The sequence below is a fragment of the Cebus imitator genome, unplaced genomic scaffold, assembly GCF_001604975.1.
Source record: "Cebus imitator isolate Cc_AM_T3 unplaced genomic scaffold, Cebus_imitator-1.0 Scaffold25, whole genome shotgun sequence".
In the NCBI taxonomy this organism is placed as follows: Eukaryota; Metazoa; Chordata; class Mammalia; order Primates; family Cebidae; genus Cebus; species Cebus imitator.
This window is the reverse complement of record NW_016107340.1, coordinates 5,664,489-5,682,288: the sequence shown is the minus strand read 5'-3', so window position 1 is coordinate 5,682,288 and position 17,800 is coordinate 5,664,489. Positions and strand designations below refer to the sequence as shown.

The 17,800-nt window shown below is 37.3% G+C and overlaps 1 protein-coding gene across 1 annotated transcript in view; it reads right to left on the bottom strand.

Moving 5' to 3' along the window:
* GMPS (guanine monophosphate synthase) overlaps positions 1-17,800 on the bottom strand; it is a 79,036-nt gene that overhangs the window by 6,876 nt on the left and 54,360 nt on the right. Inside the window, exons 10-15 of the mRNA XM_017522927.2 lie at positions 15,703-15,808; positions 12,568-12,683; positions 9,572-9,697; positions 5,582-5,697; positions 1,700-1,830; positions 3-175 (exon numbers count right to left, since the gene is read on the bottom strand). Coding sequence (XP_017378416.1) covers positions 3-175; positions 1,700-1,830; positions 5,582-5,697; positions 9,572-9,697; positions 12,568-12,683; positions 15,703-15,808 — 768 coding nt within the window. The remainder of the gene's footprint in view (positions 1-2; positions 176-1,699; positions 1,831-5,581; positions 5,698-9,571; positions 9,698-12,567; positions 12,684-15,702; positions 15,809-17,800) is intronic.

The window sequence follows — 17,800 nt, the reverse complement described above, 5'->3', positions numbered from 1 at the left end:
ACCTCTACAGGGATCTCATTGCCAGGTGTTGCAGGTATACCAGTCATGAAGTCACTAGTAATAAAGGTTCGAATAACTACAGATCTCTGGCATGAAGGCTGCTTTTGAAGTGGGTCCCGATCAAAATGTAATGGTGTCAAAATCACCGGCATCTGGCTGATTTTGCCAGCATACCCTAGAGAAAAGTATAGAACCAATCACTACACCATAGAAAATGTACTCTAACTCAGTTCAATTAAATCCTCCCAGACAGTATCTGAAATCACATATACACACACAGCACAGTTAAGACTGTCATCATGCACTGATTTCAGCTACTCCCACGGCCTTTTAAGTGGACTCAACCACAAATGCAAAAAAAAACAGAATTTGATCACATCAATGATGTTTCACTGATGTACTATAAAGAGAGAGAGTCAATTCTGATTATTCTTGGTTATAATTTGCAGTTGCAAACAACGAACTAGCAAATACTGAATCATTTCTCCCAGGGGAAATGGAGAGTTAGGTTTCTGCTAGCTTCTGGCTGCAATATTTTTATCAACTGATTAATATGTAACCTTGTTTTATGTATTTTTCTGACTTAAGACACTGTATTTAATATATTCATTAACACTGAATTCACAATCAACAGCTCTTTAACTCATGCCTGAATGAAGCTTATCTAACACAGATTTTCTCTGTAAGGTACATCATAGCATTCCCGTGCTTAGGAACCCAGACAGCACTTCAACACTATACTTGAAATCCATTTTAAACAGAAACAAAAGGCATAAAAATGCAAAAGATAAAGCATCAAGGAGACCAAGAAAAAAACACTTGTTCACATTATGAGAGCTGAAACAAGAAGGCAGAGCATCACTTTGTTTGTTCAAACTCAGCTGGGAACATCTAAGTCTGGATATTCAAATTTTCTGCTGCTCTGTTTATGTCCACAAATGGTCACAAAGATGAATGTATTTTATTTAGAAGTAGCATTATCGGCCAGGTGTGGTGGCTCATGCCTGTAAATGCCAGTACTTTGGGAGACCAAGGTGGGTGGATCACCTGAGGTCAGGAGTTTAAGATCAGCCTGGCAAAACCCCAGCTCTACTAAAAATACAAAAATTAGCCAGGTGTGGTGGCAGGCACCTCTAATTCCAGCTACTCAAGAGGCTGAAGCCAGAGAATCACTTGAACTGGGAGGCGGAGGTTGCAGTGAGCCAAGACAGTGCCACTGCACTCCAGCCTGGTTGATAGAGTGAGACAGACTCCGTCTCAAAAAAATAAAAAAGTAACATCATCAGAGATTTAAATAATAAAAACAAAGGCTGGGCAAGATGTCTCACTCCTGTAATCCCAGCATTTTAAGAGGGCAAGGCAGAGGAGGTCGGGAGTTCCAGACCAGCCTAACCAACAGGGAGAAACCCCATCTTTACTAAAAATATAAAAATTAGCCAGGCATGGTGGCGCATGCCTATAATCCCAGCTACTCGGGAGGCTGAGGTAGGAGAATCGCTTGAAACCCAGAGGGAGAGGTTGTGGTGAGCCGAGATCGTGCCATTGCACGCTAGCCAGGGAAACAAGAGCGAAACTGTCTCTAAATAAATAAATAAATAAATAAGCATCTAAAAAGCAAAAGCCACATCCTCCTACTCTTAATGTCAAGCTTCCAAAAACTAGTTTCAGAAGGTAGTGATCAAAAACATGAGCAACTTACCAGACTCCCTGAGAATGTTATGGGCCTCAAAATCAGCTTGGCGTAAAGTACTGAGCACACCTGTTGTCAAGAAAGTGGGAGTAACATCTGTAGGAGGTTCTTTAACTGGTGGGCCAAATATATAAACAACTCTAGAAAGGAAGAGGTAAAATTATAGCACAATTACATTTTAAATGTAGAAATTACATTTTAGTATGAGAAGCAAGACACATAGAATAGTAACATTCTTTCCATTTCCAACTTCGTTTGAGGTCCCTCTCCTGCCCACTTCAACTCCCCAAATGGATAGGACAGGATGTAAGATTATAGGAATGTCTGTGTTCTATGTGCTTTCCTCAAAGTGTGTTCTCTGGAATACTCTCAGAATGTGCAAAGATAAAAGTGATTATTATGACTCTCTTTTCACTTAATGTACTGGATTGAAGAGTGTTCCCAAAACTTCATGTCCACCCAGAATCTCTGGGGAGAAAAAGGGCCTTTGCAGATGTAATCAAGTAAGATAAAGTAATACTGGATTAGATGGGCTCTAATCCAATGACTGGTAACCTTCCAAGTACCTAGAAACTTGGATACATAGACACACACAGAGGAATGAGGGTCATGTGAACACAAAGACAGACTGGATTATGCTGCCACAAGCCAAGGATTGTCAGCAGCCACCAGATAGTAGAAAGAAGCAAGGAAGGATCCTCCCCTTGAGTCTTCAGATAGAATATGATCCTGCCAACACTGAATTCAGACTTCTGGCCTCCTAAACTGTTAGAGAATAAATGTCTGTTGTTGTAAGCCTCCCAGTTTGTGGTAATTTGTTATGGGTAGTCCTAGGAAACAAATACACAGTTAAATTTTAAAATGGGTGTCTTTATGACAAGACTTCATAAACTAGTAACATACTATACTAAGATACACTGGAAATCTCCAAGAGGAAACTACAGTGAATTTCCCAAAATTAGTTGACTATTCATCTTTTTTTCTCTACTTGAGAAACAATTGTCCTAGAGAGATTCGCATTTGTACTTCATTAAAAAGGCCACTGAAATAGGACTTTGTATCCTATTTTCTTCCAAAAAAAAAAAAGATTCATTACTGTTTTATATAAATGTCTGAAAGACATTAAGATACAATGCAAATATCGTCATGTTAATGAGTACAGTTTAGAACATAACTTAAGGAAATTAGAATCAGACAATTTTAACAACTTGAAGTGTTATGTTTTGGTTTGAAGGGATCTGTTTCACAGTCTTCACCCAGAAAATAAGAGGGAATCAGGGTAGAGATATGAGTGCCACTTAGCTAACTCTCCCTACTCTAACTCCAGCCAGTAGGCCAGTTATTGCTTTCCGTTAGTCCTATTTTTAGCAAAGAAAATAAATCTCCCCGGCAACTATCATGGTAGTTTTGATTTTTTTTCTTTTTTTCTTAATATATACTTAGGTAAAATACACAAAAGAAAACCATATTAGCACAAAGCCATCAATACCACCAATTACTTTATTGCCTCCTTCCAAACATTATAACAGAAGCAAAGTTTTTCTCCCATGCACAGACAGTAAGCTATACTTTTTCTAAACAATATAGTTCCTAGAGCTCATAAAAGATATTAAGAGAATGCCATGAACTTGCTCTTTTCACCTTCTCATTTCTTACAAACAAGAGTAATCGCTAGAATGTACTGGGACAGGTATTCACCCACACTGCATATGAGAGTAAAACTGGAACAGTCCCTCCCTGTACAAAGACTCCCTCATCTAAATTAGGGAAAAAAACTGGCAAAAATGGAAGAATATTTTTCTTCCATTTTTGGAACTGGCAAAGAAATCTAAAGTTCACCAAAATTCTTTTAAGAGCTTGCTGGGTTCATATTTTGAAATCTAGTTTTTTGTTGGCTGGTCATAAGGCTTTCTATTTTTTTCTTTTTTGAGAAGGGAGGAAGGAGGATGGAAGAAAAGACAAATAGGGAAAACAGAGAGAAACTAGAATATACAAATAAAGTTTAAACAAGGATGTGTGTCCTTTGGCAAAAGAAAAAGAAGATAAAACTGTTAAGAATGTTGTGAATGAAGAAATATACTAATTATATAGTAAAAGCAGTGGAGTTAAATTTAGGGAAATTTTCTGGTGATATGTGAAGTTTATATAGTATTCTTCGGAAGACAAATTATGAGCCACTGTTCTAACCTAGACAATTATCTCCACTCAAAACAGGCAATTACAAATTTATCAGTAATGAGGTTTTTTATTTGTTTTTTTTTTTTTTTTTTTTTTTTTGAGAAAGGGTCTCGCTCTGTTGCCCATGCTGGAATGCAGTTGCACGATATTGGCTCACTGCGACCTCCACCTCCCAGCCTCACTCGATCCTCCCACCTCACCCTCCCAAGTAACTGACACTACGGGCACATACCACCATGCCCAGCTAACTTTTGTATTTTTTGTAGAGATGGAGTTTCACCATGTTGCCCAGGCTGGTCTCAAACTCCTGGGCTCAAATGATCCATTTGCCTTGGCCTCCCAAAGTGGTAGGATTACAACATGAGCCACCATGCCTGGCACCCATTATTGAAGACATTAATAACTCTATTTTTCAGTATATTAAAGATGCTTCTATAAGTGGGGGTCTTCAGTTCATTTGAGTAAGCCTTTCAATGAGCATGTTTCCATCAGTAAAAATGTGGCTTTCCTGTAACTCCTTATTCTCTAACTATACAGACTCTGCTAGGTTAACATTAAAAGGTAAACTTCTAATTTCTGCAGCAATTTGAGTAAAATGAAATCTCAAGTAATTCTTTTTTGGTGATGAACTGCCTAACACCCATGAAGAAATGTGAAGAGTGTGAATAACTGTGGAACAAGAACATTTAATTAGCAATCTAGTACAAAGTAAGTGAATTTTTGAACTATATATGGTATGAAGCAATTGAGTATTAGAAATAGGTTATAAATCAGCTGTTGATATATCCAATGTAAGACACTGATAGGTAAATTAAAGAAAAATTAATCTAAAATGTAAATTATACATTTAAATGTAACTATTTTAATGCTATCTGGCATATGCCTATTTCTTTTCTTTGATTTTTCCTTAGGGTTACTACTAAATTAACCAAGTCTTCATTTTTGTTTGGGGGGATTGTTTGTTTTGCAGGGGTGTGTGTGTGTGTGTGTGTGTGTGTGTGTGTGTGTGTGTGTTATGTACACTATTTGTAATTCTGTAACCTGGACATACTTTTCTCAATCCTTCTGAACTAAAACATATTACTACAAAACCAATAGCTAATATAAGCCACTAATTTAGAAGATATGTTTTACAGCTGCCTTTAGTATTTTACACTAAAAATAAAAATCTTTCTCCTTTATAATTTTTTAGGCCGGGCATGGTGGCTCACACCTGTAATCCTAGCACTTTGGGAGGCCAAGGTGGACGGATCACGAGGTCAAGAGATGAGATCATCCTGGACAACATGATGAAACTCTATCTCTACTAAAAATACAAAACTTAGCTGGATGTGGTGGTGTGCGCCTGTATTCCAAGCTACTTGGGAGGCTGAGGCAGGAGAATCACTGGAACCCATGAGGCAGAGGTTGCAGTGAGCCGAGATGGCCACTGCATTCCAGCCTGGCAACAGAGTGAGACTCTATCTCAAAAAAATAATAATTTTTTCACAGATGATTACATTGTGATGAAGCATCAGAACACAAGATAATATTAAACATCTACTTAACTGTGACCTATGTGCATATTTGAATTACAAACACAGCCATTTACTCCTAGCTACATCACCTGCCTATATCTACACTTGAGCCTTTTGGTCTTTCATTAATGGAAAGCCCTTTGGAAACGCATCCTTCCATTACACATGCCCCCGCCCTGGCTCCTGTGGAACACACCTGTTAACGTTGTGACACATGCGAGGTATAAGCCTAGCCAGAAAAATAAGAGATTCCCAGTCAGGTTCATCTTTACTGGAGATTCCACACACGTAACTGTAGGACCGACAGTCACCCTGAAAATAAAAATATAATCAATAATTTTTCTTAATGAAAAGATGCATTGGTTCAATTTGAGAAAGCTGTTTAAAAAAACAAAAACAAAACAAAACAAAAAAAAAACAAAGCAGCAGCAGCAAAGGAAAGGGAAAGGGACAAGGGAAAAGAAAAGGAAAAGGAAAAGGAAAGGAAAGGAAGCACTGAAAAATATCTTATGCATAGTGACACTATTCTTTTTTTTTTTTTTGAGACAAACTTTGCTCTTGTTGCCCAGGCTGGGGTGCAATGGCACAATCTCGGCTCACCGCAACCTCTGCCTCCCAGGTTCCAGTGATTCTCCTGCCTCAGATTCCCAAGTAGCTGAGATTACAGGCATGAGCCACCACACTCAGCTAATTTTGTATTTTTAGTAGAGACAGGGTTTCTCCATTTTGGTCAGGCTGGTCTCAAACTCCTGACCTCAGGTGATCTGCCCGCCTTGGCCTCCCAAAGTGCTGAGATTACAGGCGTGAGCCTCCATGCCCAGCCGGTGACACTATTAATAGTAACTTTTTGTTTGTTTTTTGAATAAGAACATATTATTTGAATGATATTATTTGAATGAAAGTATATATTAGATGCTTCTCTAATGGTATAAATAAATTCCAAATTAAAATCCCGTATTAAATCCTACCTGAATCAGTTAAGACATAAATAAAGTATCAGGTACTATCAAGAATTTCTGCTGAGCAAGTTGGCATAATCCCAGCACTTTGGGAGGCTAAGGTGGGTGGATCACCTGAGGTCAAGAGTTTGAGACCAGCCTGGCCAACATGATGAAACGCCATCTCTACTAAAAATACCAAAAAAAAAAAAAAAATTAGCTGGGCATGGTAGCATGCGCCTGTAGTCCCAGCTACGCGGGAGGCTGAGGAAGAAGAATTGCTTGATCCCAGGAGACAGAGGTTGCAGTGAACAGAGATCGAGTTGCACTCCAGCCTGGGTGACAGAGAGAGACTCTGTCTCAAAAAAAAAAGAATTTATTCAACATTCCCATTATCTGCACACCTGTGGATAACCAGCATATTTAATTTGGCAGACAAGGCCAGGAACAGAGACTCACACCTATAACCCTAACACTTTGGGAGGCAAGGGTGGGCGGGTTAGTTGAGCCCAGGAATTCGAGACCAGCCTGGACAATATGGCAATAACCTATCGCTACAAAAAAAAAAAAAAATTAGCTGAGCAATGTGGTGGCAGGTACCTGTAGTCCCCGCTACTCAGGAAGCTGAGGTGGGAGGATCACCTGAGCCCAAGGAGGCTGAGGCTACACTGAGCAGTGATCATGCCACTACTCCACTGCACTCTAGCCTGGGCAACCGAGTAAGACCCCATCTCAAAAAAAAAAATTATAAAATTATTTTTAAAACTATAATTTGGCAGACAAGGTCTGTCAATGATTTTTGAGTAGATAAAAAATTCTTAAGTGGGAGACAAAAACAATTCACAAACTCTTACTTACCAAAATGTGTTTCAGTATCAGCTTAAAAGTTAATTTTAAAATAAGTAAATAAAGCTGATTATAATGTATTCTTTCCTGTGTCCTGTCTAATCCAAGTAATTTGTTTTTTTATGAAAAGCAATTTTAAAAAGTAACAGATTAGAGAAGTACCTAATGCCCAGAATGGCAGGTATTAAGAATGTGAAAATTCAACATATGTGAATGCTAATGTGATAGCATCTATAAAAGTGTAAAATGCACATGCTCTTTAACATGGAAAATTATCCTACATAAATAGATGGATAACTGACGGAATGCTTGTAATAATAAAAACTGAGAACAGTTTAAATGCCCATTGGTTAGAAGAATAAATTATGGTATGCAGAGAATATGAGGGAATAGTTAATAACAATCTACTTGGAAAGGCACAGAAAGGTAAGTTCACGATGTTCAGTTAAAAGAAAAAAAGTTGACAATGTGTACCCAAAATCCTCTTTTATTTTCTTTTTAAAATGTTTCCAGGAAGACACATATGAAACTTAACTGGAGAGTAAAAATACAAAGAATTTTTTTAATGTATTTTGATTTTTTACAAATGTGGTTTACTTTGGTATTAGAAAACAAAATGCATTGTTATACTAACCATGAACCATCTTTTTTATCTGAGCTTGCAAGAGTCTAGGCTTCAAAGGGTAAGAGACTAAAGTTAGTTATCTAATAACAAAAGAAAATTTTATTTTGGTGGGAAAAGTAGAAGAGCCCAAGTAAGTTTCAATTTCCAGAAACTTGTTGAATGTTCACTCATTCAACAAATCATATTACATCAAATATCTATTTATAACGCTTCTCTAAAAAAAAAAAGAGTGGGGAAACACTTCTACTCAACTCTCTATGTAGTAGGAGTTGGCATACAGAGGTGGAAGTTCTCTGTAACAAATCTACTTAAAACTGAGAACACTTTTAATAATTAAATAACCTGTCTACAACTGTATTTTTATATACTAGGGTAATACTGCCTATAAGCATCATTGCAAATTTCAAAATGAATTTGTGTATGAATGAGATAATACATAAACCACTGGAAAAATATCAGCAACTCCAAGTAAGGTTATTTCAATAGTGACTCTAAAACAACATTAAGCGGCTTACAAGACTTGGCCTTTAAAAAGAAGGCAAGAGTTTCTTCACCCAGATAACTGGCTCTATCACTTTCATGAACTAAAATACTTCAGTTTGCTTTAACAATCACAATCAATTTTTACCTTGTTTTATTCACAGGCAGAACTGCATGAATTCAAAGCAAGGCGGAATTTAAACTGACAGATTCATATATTTAGAAAAAAAATTAGGTTTTCAATGAGTAATCTCTAAAACAGTAGAATTTTTTTCTACACATAATTTTACTAGAGGACATTATTAACACATTAACCCTATAACTGGCACTTATACCATTTTTGAGTTGAACTACTGACACTTCTAGTTTCCATTTAACCACAAACTTGAAATAAAAGAAAATAAACCTTCCTCTTCCCTATCCCCCCACACTTTTGTTCACCAAAAACTCATTTGAGGGTCATATAAAGGAGAAGGCTGGGCACAGTGGCTCACACTTCCAATGCTAACACTTTGGGAGGCCAAAGTGAAGGATCACCTGAGGCCAGAATTTTGAAGCCAGCCTGAGCAACACAAGGAGACCCTATCTCTACAAAAAAATTAAAAATTAGACAGGCATGGTGGTGCAGGCCTATAGTCCCAGCTACTTGGGAAGCTGAGGTGGGAGGGTCGCTTGAGCCCAGCAATTCAAGGCTACAGTAAGCCATGATCACATCACTGCACTCTAGCCTGGGCAACAGGGCAAGACCCTGTCTACAGAAAAAGAGGGGAAATTAATGTAATCATTTTTCAAGTAGCATTTTATAATTGAGAACTATATTATTCTCACATTCTTTTACAACTAGAAAGGCAGAATAAACACAAAAAAAAAATCAGTAAAACAGGTTCCCTAATATAGGGAATACACAAGCTGAGAACAACACCTAAATGGTGTAACATATTCATCTGGAGGCCTTCCTGCAGTTAAAGACTTCTAAAACCACAGTATATTTCACATATAGAAGGATAAATGACCTCTCAATCCCTGCCCTACAAGGCAGAAGTAAGCATGCCAACCCTACAGGAAACGGTTGCTTTCAATATTTGCCTTTGGTTAGAGTTCATAGGTTCCAAAATTATAAAATCTCAGCCTGACTATTTAATTCCTGTAAATATTCACTCCCTAAACATTCTATAAAATATGACCTCTTATTTCTCTAAACTTGATATAAATATTTACATGTCATTTTCCTAAGTAATCCTTATTTCAGTATTAGTAGGAAGAATGTATCAGTGGTGAATGAATTCAGACAACTCACCTGCACACCTACAGTTTTAATTGGCAGCAAGAAGGCATTCAGTGAATGCAGACTTGTAATTTGCATCAGCTTCTCCTGATCCTCTTCTGTTGTGCAGGCTTTGACTCTCTGTAATAGGGTATGTGGCTGAGAAAAAAACCAAAGAGGCATTTTTTCAGTTTTAAGAAATAAGGTATTCACTCTTTTATTATTACTACTATCTTATGTGTCTACACTTATGGTTTTTAGTGGTGGATTGTATTTGGTATCTCCTTGACTTGTGTGTGCTATGCACTATTCCAGAAATTCACTCCTGAGGGCTAGGATATGAAGTCTTAGGATAAGAAATACAAACTATATTTACATACATCAAGGCTTTAGTACCCTGTCACCAGCAAGTGATACACCTCATCTGAGTCAAATATTATCTCTAATGCTTTTTGCATAAAGTCAGTTTTGCCTGAAATTAATATAGCTCTAGTCATTTCTTTATTTACCTGGAATATGTTTTTCCATTCTTTAACTTTGACTCCTCCCATTCCTGTCGTGAATAAACTATACTTTTCATATCTACTATACTAAACAGATTTTAGTTTTCAATCTAGTTTGACAGTCTATGTTAGTTCTTTTAATTAATTATGGGTTAATAATATAGTTGAATTGCATTCTACAATTTTATTCTGTAATTATCTATCCCATTTTTTACTCTTACTCCTTTCTTGCTGTCTTTTGTACTGGTGATTTCTCTCATCTCATTTATTTCCTCTTTATCATTTTTGAAGTTAAATCCTCCATTTCTATTCTTACAGTTGTTCCCCTTTAGTGTTAACAAGGATACTTGATAATCTTCTGTCCTTCTGGCAAATAATACAAGCAACTTAGAATTCTTTAGCTCAAATCAATCCCTTTGTGCTTACATGTAACTTCAGCTAAACATTGTTACATATTTTCTAATTAACAAGAACAACTAGAGATCATTTTTACCTCATCTCTTGATTTTATAATTATTTTTATCATTTTATACAGTCCATGTTTGTTTCAGTTTTACTCATTTACCATCCTCTTTGCTTGGCATCCCTTCTTGTATCTCACACCTTTCCCCTGGTATCCTGCTGCTTCTCCTGAAATCAGTTTGTTACAACAATGGTTCTCAACCCTAACTGCACAAATTACTTGGGGTCCTCAGGTCCCAGCTTAGACCAATGAAATTCTAGGGCTATACATAAAGAATAGTATACTTCAAAAGCTTCCCCAGATGATTCTAACATACAGCCAGAGCTGAAAATCTTTGCCTTTAGTTTCTCAAGTAAGAAACTGTTGGCAGTAAATACTGTTTAATCTTGAAATAACTTTATTTTGCCCTTGTTTTTAAAAGACAGTTTAGTTGTTCAAAGTCTTGCCTTTACTGTTGCTTTCAGTATAATTTCCTGGGTAGGTAATTGATCTGTTCTCTGCAGCTGCTCTGTCTTTGGCAGTCCTTAATTTCTCTAAGATATGCCTACTAGGTATCAAATTCTTTCCCTTTATTCTACTTGGGATGTGTTATGTTTCCTGAATCTGAGCCATCATGTCTTTTACCAGTGTAGAGGAATTAATATATTTTTGTCTATTATTTGCTTCTGGATATATGTTAGCACTTACCTTATCCTTTTATCTAAACCTCCTCTACCCATATTTTCTTTATAATGATTTGTCCTAATTTCTGAATAATCTCTAAACAACTTTGACTTTGCTAATTCTCTTTAAGCCGTTTTTCAGTTATTATTTTCATTCTTGAACTTAGATTCTTTTAAAATCTGCCCAGTTATTTTTAGTAGTCTCTTATACATTATTCTTATTATCCATAGCTTATTTCTATTTACTTTACATATTGCTTGTTAATTCCAGTAAAGTCTTTGAGGGTCTTGTTCTGACAGTTTTTTACCTTCTCTTTCATGGTGCCTTAATTCTATATGTGATTTATATTTTTGATTATAACCTCATACTTATTGAAAACCTATCTATGAGAAGCGTTTGGGGACCTAGGTAAAGATATTCCAAAGAGAATCTGTACTGTTCCTTGCCTAACTCCTGTAAGCACTACCAACCCAGGTCCACTTTAAAATTCTTACATTGCCAATTTTCAGACCACACAAATTACATAAATTAAAACCCCAAATCTGCAGAATTAAGCAGACTTGAGAACTTTTCCATTCATCTTTAATTTGGAGCCAAAGTGCTGCACAGTGTGACAATATCTGATCCAATCTCTGGCCTTTCTTGGACTCAGTCTCATACTCAGACATCTGTACATGAATGAAACCGTTAAAACCCAAATCCTAGACCGCAAAGGATTAGTAGCTGTCCTCAGAGAAGCAGACAGTGTTGGCTTCTTGAAATGATACTCCCAATAAATTCCTGACAAACCATTTCCCTTACTTTCTTGTAATACACATAAAAGAGTGGTTTAAAATACTTTATCTTGCATTTTTAGAGACTCAGGATATCTAGTCTTATATGGCTGGAAGGAAAAATGTGCATACAGCCATAAAAAACGATGAGTTTGTGTCCTTTGTAGGGGCTTGGATGAATCTAGAAACCATCATTCTCAGCAAACTGCCACAAGAACCGAAAACCAAACACCGCATGTTCTCACTCATAGGTGGGTGCTGAACAATGAGAACACGTGGACTCAGGGAGAGGAGCATCACACACTGGGGGCAGTTGTGGGGGGGCCTAGGGGAGGGACAGCAGGGGGTGGGGAGGGTGGTAAGGGATAACATGGAGAGAAACACCAGCTATAGTATGCACCTATGCAACAACCCTGTGTGACCTGAACATGTACCCCAGAACCAAAAAAAAAAAAAAAAAAAAGTGCATATAAGAATAACTGTGGAACAATTTCTCCACAGTCATTTCAAAGATTATATTCCTCTGAATTTTTAAATTATAAAACCCTAAAAAATTCATTATAAATGCTGGTGTATAATAAGAATCCATTCAATTTCTTGTAATGTTTAGCTGTGTCAAATTATTACCTTTTTAACACTTGCAGAAAAATCAGCTACTATTTTCAAAATATTGTTGGTTTCAGGGAAGTCTTTACAAATGTAAGGTTCTTCAGCACATATTACTCTGATTGCCAGGCCAGGACCTAAAGATAAGAGTAACAATAGTATTTAACATTAATGTTATATTTTTAACATAAAAATCTAACATAAGGCCGGGCGCGGTGGCTCACGCCTGTAATCCCAGCACTTTGGGAGGCCGAGGCGGGCGGATCACGAGGTCAAGAGATCGAGACCATCCTGGTCAACATGGTGAAACCCCGTCTCTACTAAAACTACAAAAAATCAGCTGGGCATGGTGGCGCGTGCCTGTAATCCCAGCTACTCAGGAGGCTGAGGCAGGAGAATTGCCTGAACCCAGGAGGCGGAGGTTGCGGTGAGCGAGATCACGCCATTGCACTCCAGCCTGGGTAACAAGAGTAAAACTCTGTCTCAAAAAAAAAAAAAAAAAAAAAAAAAAAAAAAACAAAAAAAAAAAAAAAAAAAAAAAAAACTATAAAAAAAAAAAAAAAAAAAAAAAAAAATTCTAACATAAAACTGTCACTCTTTTCAAAATACAAAAACTTTCCAAAATTAAAATCTACCATAAGTATTTAATTCCAAATGTAGCTATTAGTTTCCCATTCAACTCAGCATTTTTTAGAATGCTTCAACATTCTAAAAATGTTGTAACATTCAGAATGCTGCAACATTTGAGTTATGCACACTTTTTAGTCTGCATAACTTTTTGGCATATTAGTCTCTTTTCCTAAGTTTCTTTAACTATAAAACAGTATAATACTATCACAGCTTCCACTGTGAGGCTGAAATAAGATAATATGTTTAATTCTCTCCATATCAATCATTCCTATCTCCCTTTTTTTAAAGAGATAGAGTCTTGCTCTGTCACCAAGGCTGGAGTGCAATGGTGCAATTATTTCTCAGTGCAGCCTCAAACTCCTAGGCTCAAGCAGTCCTCCTACCTCAGCCACCTAAGTAGCTGGGATTACAAGTACACGCCATCAAGCCTAGCTAATTTTTTCCGTCAAGACGTGGGTCTCACTATGCTCCTCAGGCTGGTCTTGAACTCCTGGGTTTGAGCGATCCCCTACCTCAGCTTCTGGAAATGCTGGAATTACAGGCGTGAGCCACTGCAATTGGCCTATCCTGTTTTTACAGTTCATGTATTAGGTATCACAGAATTATCCAGTAAATACTTGAAGTTCATAACAGATGTGCCAATCTGTTCAAAAATTTTTAAGGGCATTTTCTAACATATACATTAGAGGACAGTATAATTAACCACCTTTCTCATCACCCAGCTTCAACTATCAATCCAATTTTAGGAATGGTATTATACTGTTTATATATATATATATATATATATATATATATATATACTGTTTAAATATATATATATATAAAGTCAAATATATCCACAATCAAATACCAAAAAATGTGAACTGCTATTTCTAATTTATTTTATTTTGACAGAGTCTCATTGTGTCACCCAGGCCGGAGGGCAGTGGTGCCATCTCAGCTCACTGCAACCTCCAGCTCCCGGATTCAAAAGATTCTCCTGCCTTAGCTACCCTTAGCAGCCACCAGTAGTAGCTAGTACAGGCATGCACCACCATGCCCAGCTATTTTTTTGTATTTTTAGTAGAGATAGGGTTTCACCATGTTGGACAGGCTGGTCTAGAACTCCTGACCGCAAGTCATCCACCTGCATCAGCCTCCCAAAATGTTGGGATTACAGGCATGAGCCACCACACTGGCCCACAGACCATTCTTTGCCAGCATGCAGGTTAGGGACTAAAGATCTTAAATTACTCAATCTGACTACTAGATTTGATAACAAGTACTAATCACCACATAGGATATACATTTGTAAAACTGTTTATGGAGCCAATATGATCATTAAGAGTATAAACTCTAGCCAAGTGTGGTGGCTCACACCTGTAATCCCAGCACTCTGGGAGGCCGAGGCGGGCAGATCACAAGGTCAAGAGACTGAGACCATCCTGGCCAAAGGTAATACCCCATCTCTACTAAAAATACAAAAAAGTTAGCCGAGTGTGGTGGTGCACATCTGTAGTCCCAGCTAGTCGGGAGGTTGAGGCAAGAAAATCGCATGAACCCTGGAGGCAGAGATTGTAGTGAGCCAAGAATGCACCACTGCACTCCAGCCTGGTGACAGAGCGAGACTCTGTCTTAAAAAAAAAAAAAAAAAAAACCGGAGTATAAACTCAGAGGTAAAAATTATTGGGGACATAGCAGTGGCTCCATTACTCTGAATCTTCATAAGTTTTGGCAAATTAGTCTCTATCCCTAGGTTTCTTCAGCTGTAAAACAGGATACTAGTTTCCATTGTGAGGATCAAATAAGATGATAAAAAGTATTTAGCAAAGTGCCTAGCACATAGAAAGTACTTAAGAAACGTTGGCTATTACTATGTTTTTCAATTCAATTAGGTCATTCTCCTGAATCATCACCTAATCACTATTACAATGAGCTAGAACCTGATGAGGTGCAGACTTGTCCAAGCTCTCAAGAACTAGTAACAAAAACAGGTTAAGACTTGCCATCCTAACTTTACAACTATCACCTCTAATATTTTTCTATATGACAGCAAATGGAGTACTATTTGTTCAGGAATTAGTTACATAGAGCATTGTGCCAAGAATTTTCTGCACAGAAAGAAGTGGTTCATCCATTCAAACAAGTCAAACATAGAACAAGGATTTTAAAAAAACAAGGTTAAATCCTCACATATTCCTTTGCACCATGGTATGGTACAAAGAATATAACAAATCCTAGCTCTACTAGTAGGATTGTATGGCACTGTTATTAAAATATCTTATATCTTGGTTTTCTCATCTGATGTCAACATCATATTCCAGATTACCAGGGATCATGTAATACTTAAACACAAATAGAATGGAAAATGAGTATTTAATAAAATGAAGTAAATACAGTAGATTCTCAAAAAATTTTGTTTGTTCCCTAACCATCCTTTCCTTTCTCTCATGTTACATATTCCCTGAGATGACATTATTTCAGAATTGTATGAACTAATTTTTCTTCAATATGAAGTTTTAAACAAAATTCAATTCTAATTTTTACCTGGAAATGGATGCCTGGAAACTAACTCTTCTGGAAGTCCAAGTTCTCTGCCCAAAATTCTCACTTCATCTTTATGAAAATCTTTCAGAGGTTCTATTACTCTTCCCTATCGGGAGGAAAAGAAGCCAACCAATACAAATTAGTAACCAAGATGATACGGAAAATAAAGGGCAATCAATTATTGGGTTTTCCTGTTACCATTTTTCTTAGACTAAAAGATTCTTATTAAAAAACGTATCTTTTAAAGTATTTGCTCCTATGTGCCTATAAGGAATTAGACGAATATTTTAGTGGTATCCTTATTTCTCTTCAAGCACATTTTAAAAATACATTTTTAAAATATAAATAAATCAGAGTAAACCAATCTATCATCTCTGATCTAGTTTTCATTAGAATACAATTAGAAAATATACTAGTGTTTCAAAATTAAAATTCTCGAAATGTTATCATTGAGAAAATGAAAAGACAACAGAACTAGAGAAAACATTTGTAAATCATATATCTGATAGAAGACTTGTAACCAGAATATATAAAGAACATTTACAACTCAATAATAAAAAGATTAACTCAACTGAAAAATAAGCAAGGCTAATGGGTGCTAGGCTTAATACTTGGGTGATGAAATAATCTGTGTAACAAATCCCCATGATACAAGTTTACCTATCTAACAAACCTACACATATACCCCTGAATTTAAAATAAAAATTTTTAGGCCAGGCATAGTGGCTCACGCCTGTAATCCCAGCACTTTGGGAGGCTGTGGCGGGCAGATCACCAGAGGTCAGGAGTTTGAGACCAGTCTGACCAACACGGAGAAACCCCGTCTCTACTAAAAATACAAAATTAGCTGGGTGTGGTGGCACATGCCTGTACTCCCAGCTATTGAGGAGGCTGAGGCAGGAGAATCACTTAAACCTGGGAAGTGGAGGTTTATATATAGGCATGAGCCACTGTGCCCAGTGACTAAAATTTTTAAAAGTCAGATAACACACCCATCAAAAAATAGAAAATAACAAATTGTAAGCACTGGAAAAATTGGAGTCCTTATGTACTTTTGGTTGGATTGTAAAATGGTTCAATTGCTATGGACAACAGGTTCCTCAAAAAATTAAAAAGAGAACTACCATATGATCCAGCAATTCCACTTCTGGGCATATATCCAAAAGATAAACAAAAATGGATAAGCAAAATGTGGTATATACATATAGTAGTACATTATTCAGTCTGTTTTTTTTTTTTTTTTGGGAGTTTCACTCTTGTTGCTCAGGCTGGAGTGCAACGGCACAGTCTCGGCTCATTGCAACCTCCGCCCTGAGGGTTCAAGCAATTCTCCCTCCTCAGCTTCCCAAGTAGCAAGGATTACAGATGCCTGCCACCACACCCAGCTAATTTTTGTATTCTTAGTAGAGACGAGGTTTCACCATGTTGACCAGGCTGGTCTCAAACTCCTGACCTCAAGTGATCCACCCACATCAGCCTCCCAAAGTGCTGGGATTATAGGCATAAGCCATCTTGCCTTGCAAAGTTAAATAAGCAAGTCACAAAAAGGCAATGCTGTATGATTCCACCTATATGAGGTATTTAAGGTAGTGAAACATAGAAAGCAGAATGGTGGTTACCAGAGGGTGGGGGTAGGAGAAAAGAGAGTGTTGCTTTTTTTTCTTTACACCTCCAGGTGCTTAAAAGGGAGCGTTGTTTCTTAATGTTTTTTAATAGAGTTTGTTTTGAAAGATGAAAAGTTCTGAAGATCTGTTTTACAACAATGTGAATATACCTAACACTACTGAATTATATATTTAAAAACAGTTAACGCCAGGCACAGTGGCCCACACCTGTAATCCTAGCACTCTGGGAGGCCAAGGCAGGCAGATCACCTGAGGGCAGGAGTTTGAGGTCAGCCTGGTAAACATGGTGAATCCCAACTCTACTAAAAATACAAAATTGATCAAGCCTGGTGGCACACGCCTGTAATCCCAACTCCTTGGGAGGCTGAGGCAGGAGAATTGCTTGAACCCAGGAGGCAGAGGCTGCAGTGATCTGAGATCATATGACTACATTCCAGCCTGGGCAACAGAGTGAGGCTTTGTTTTCAAAAAAA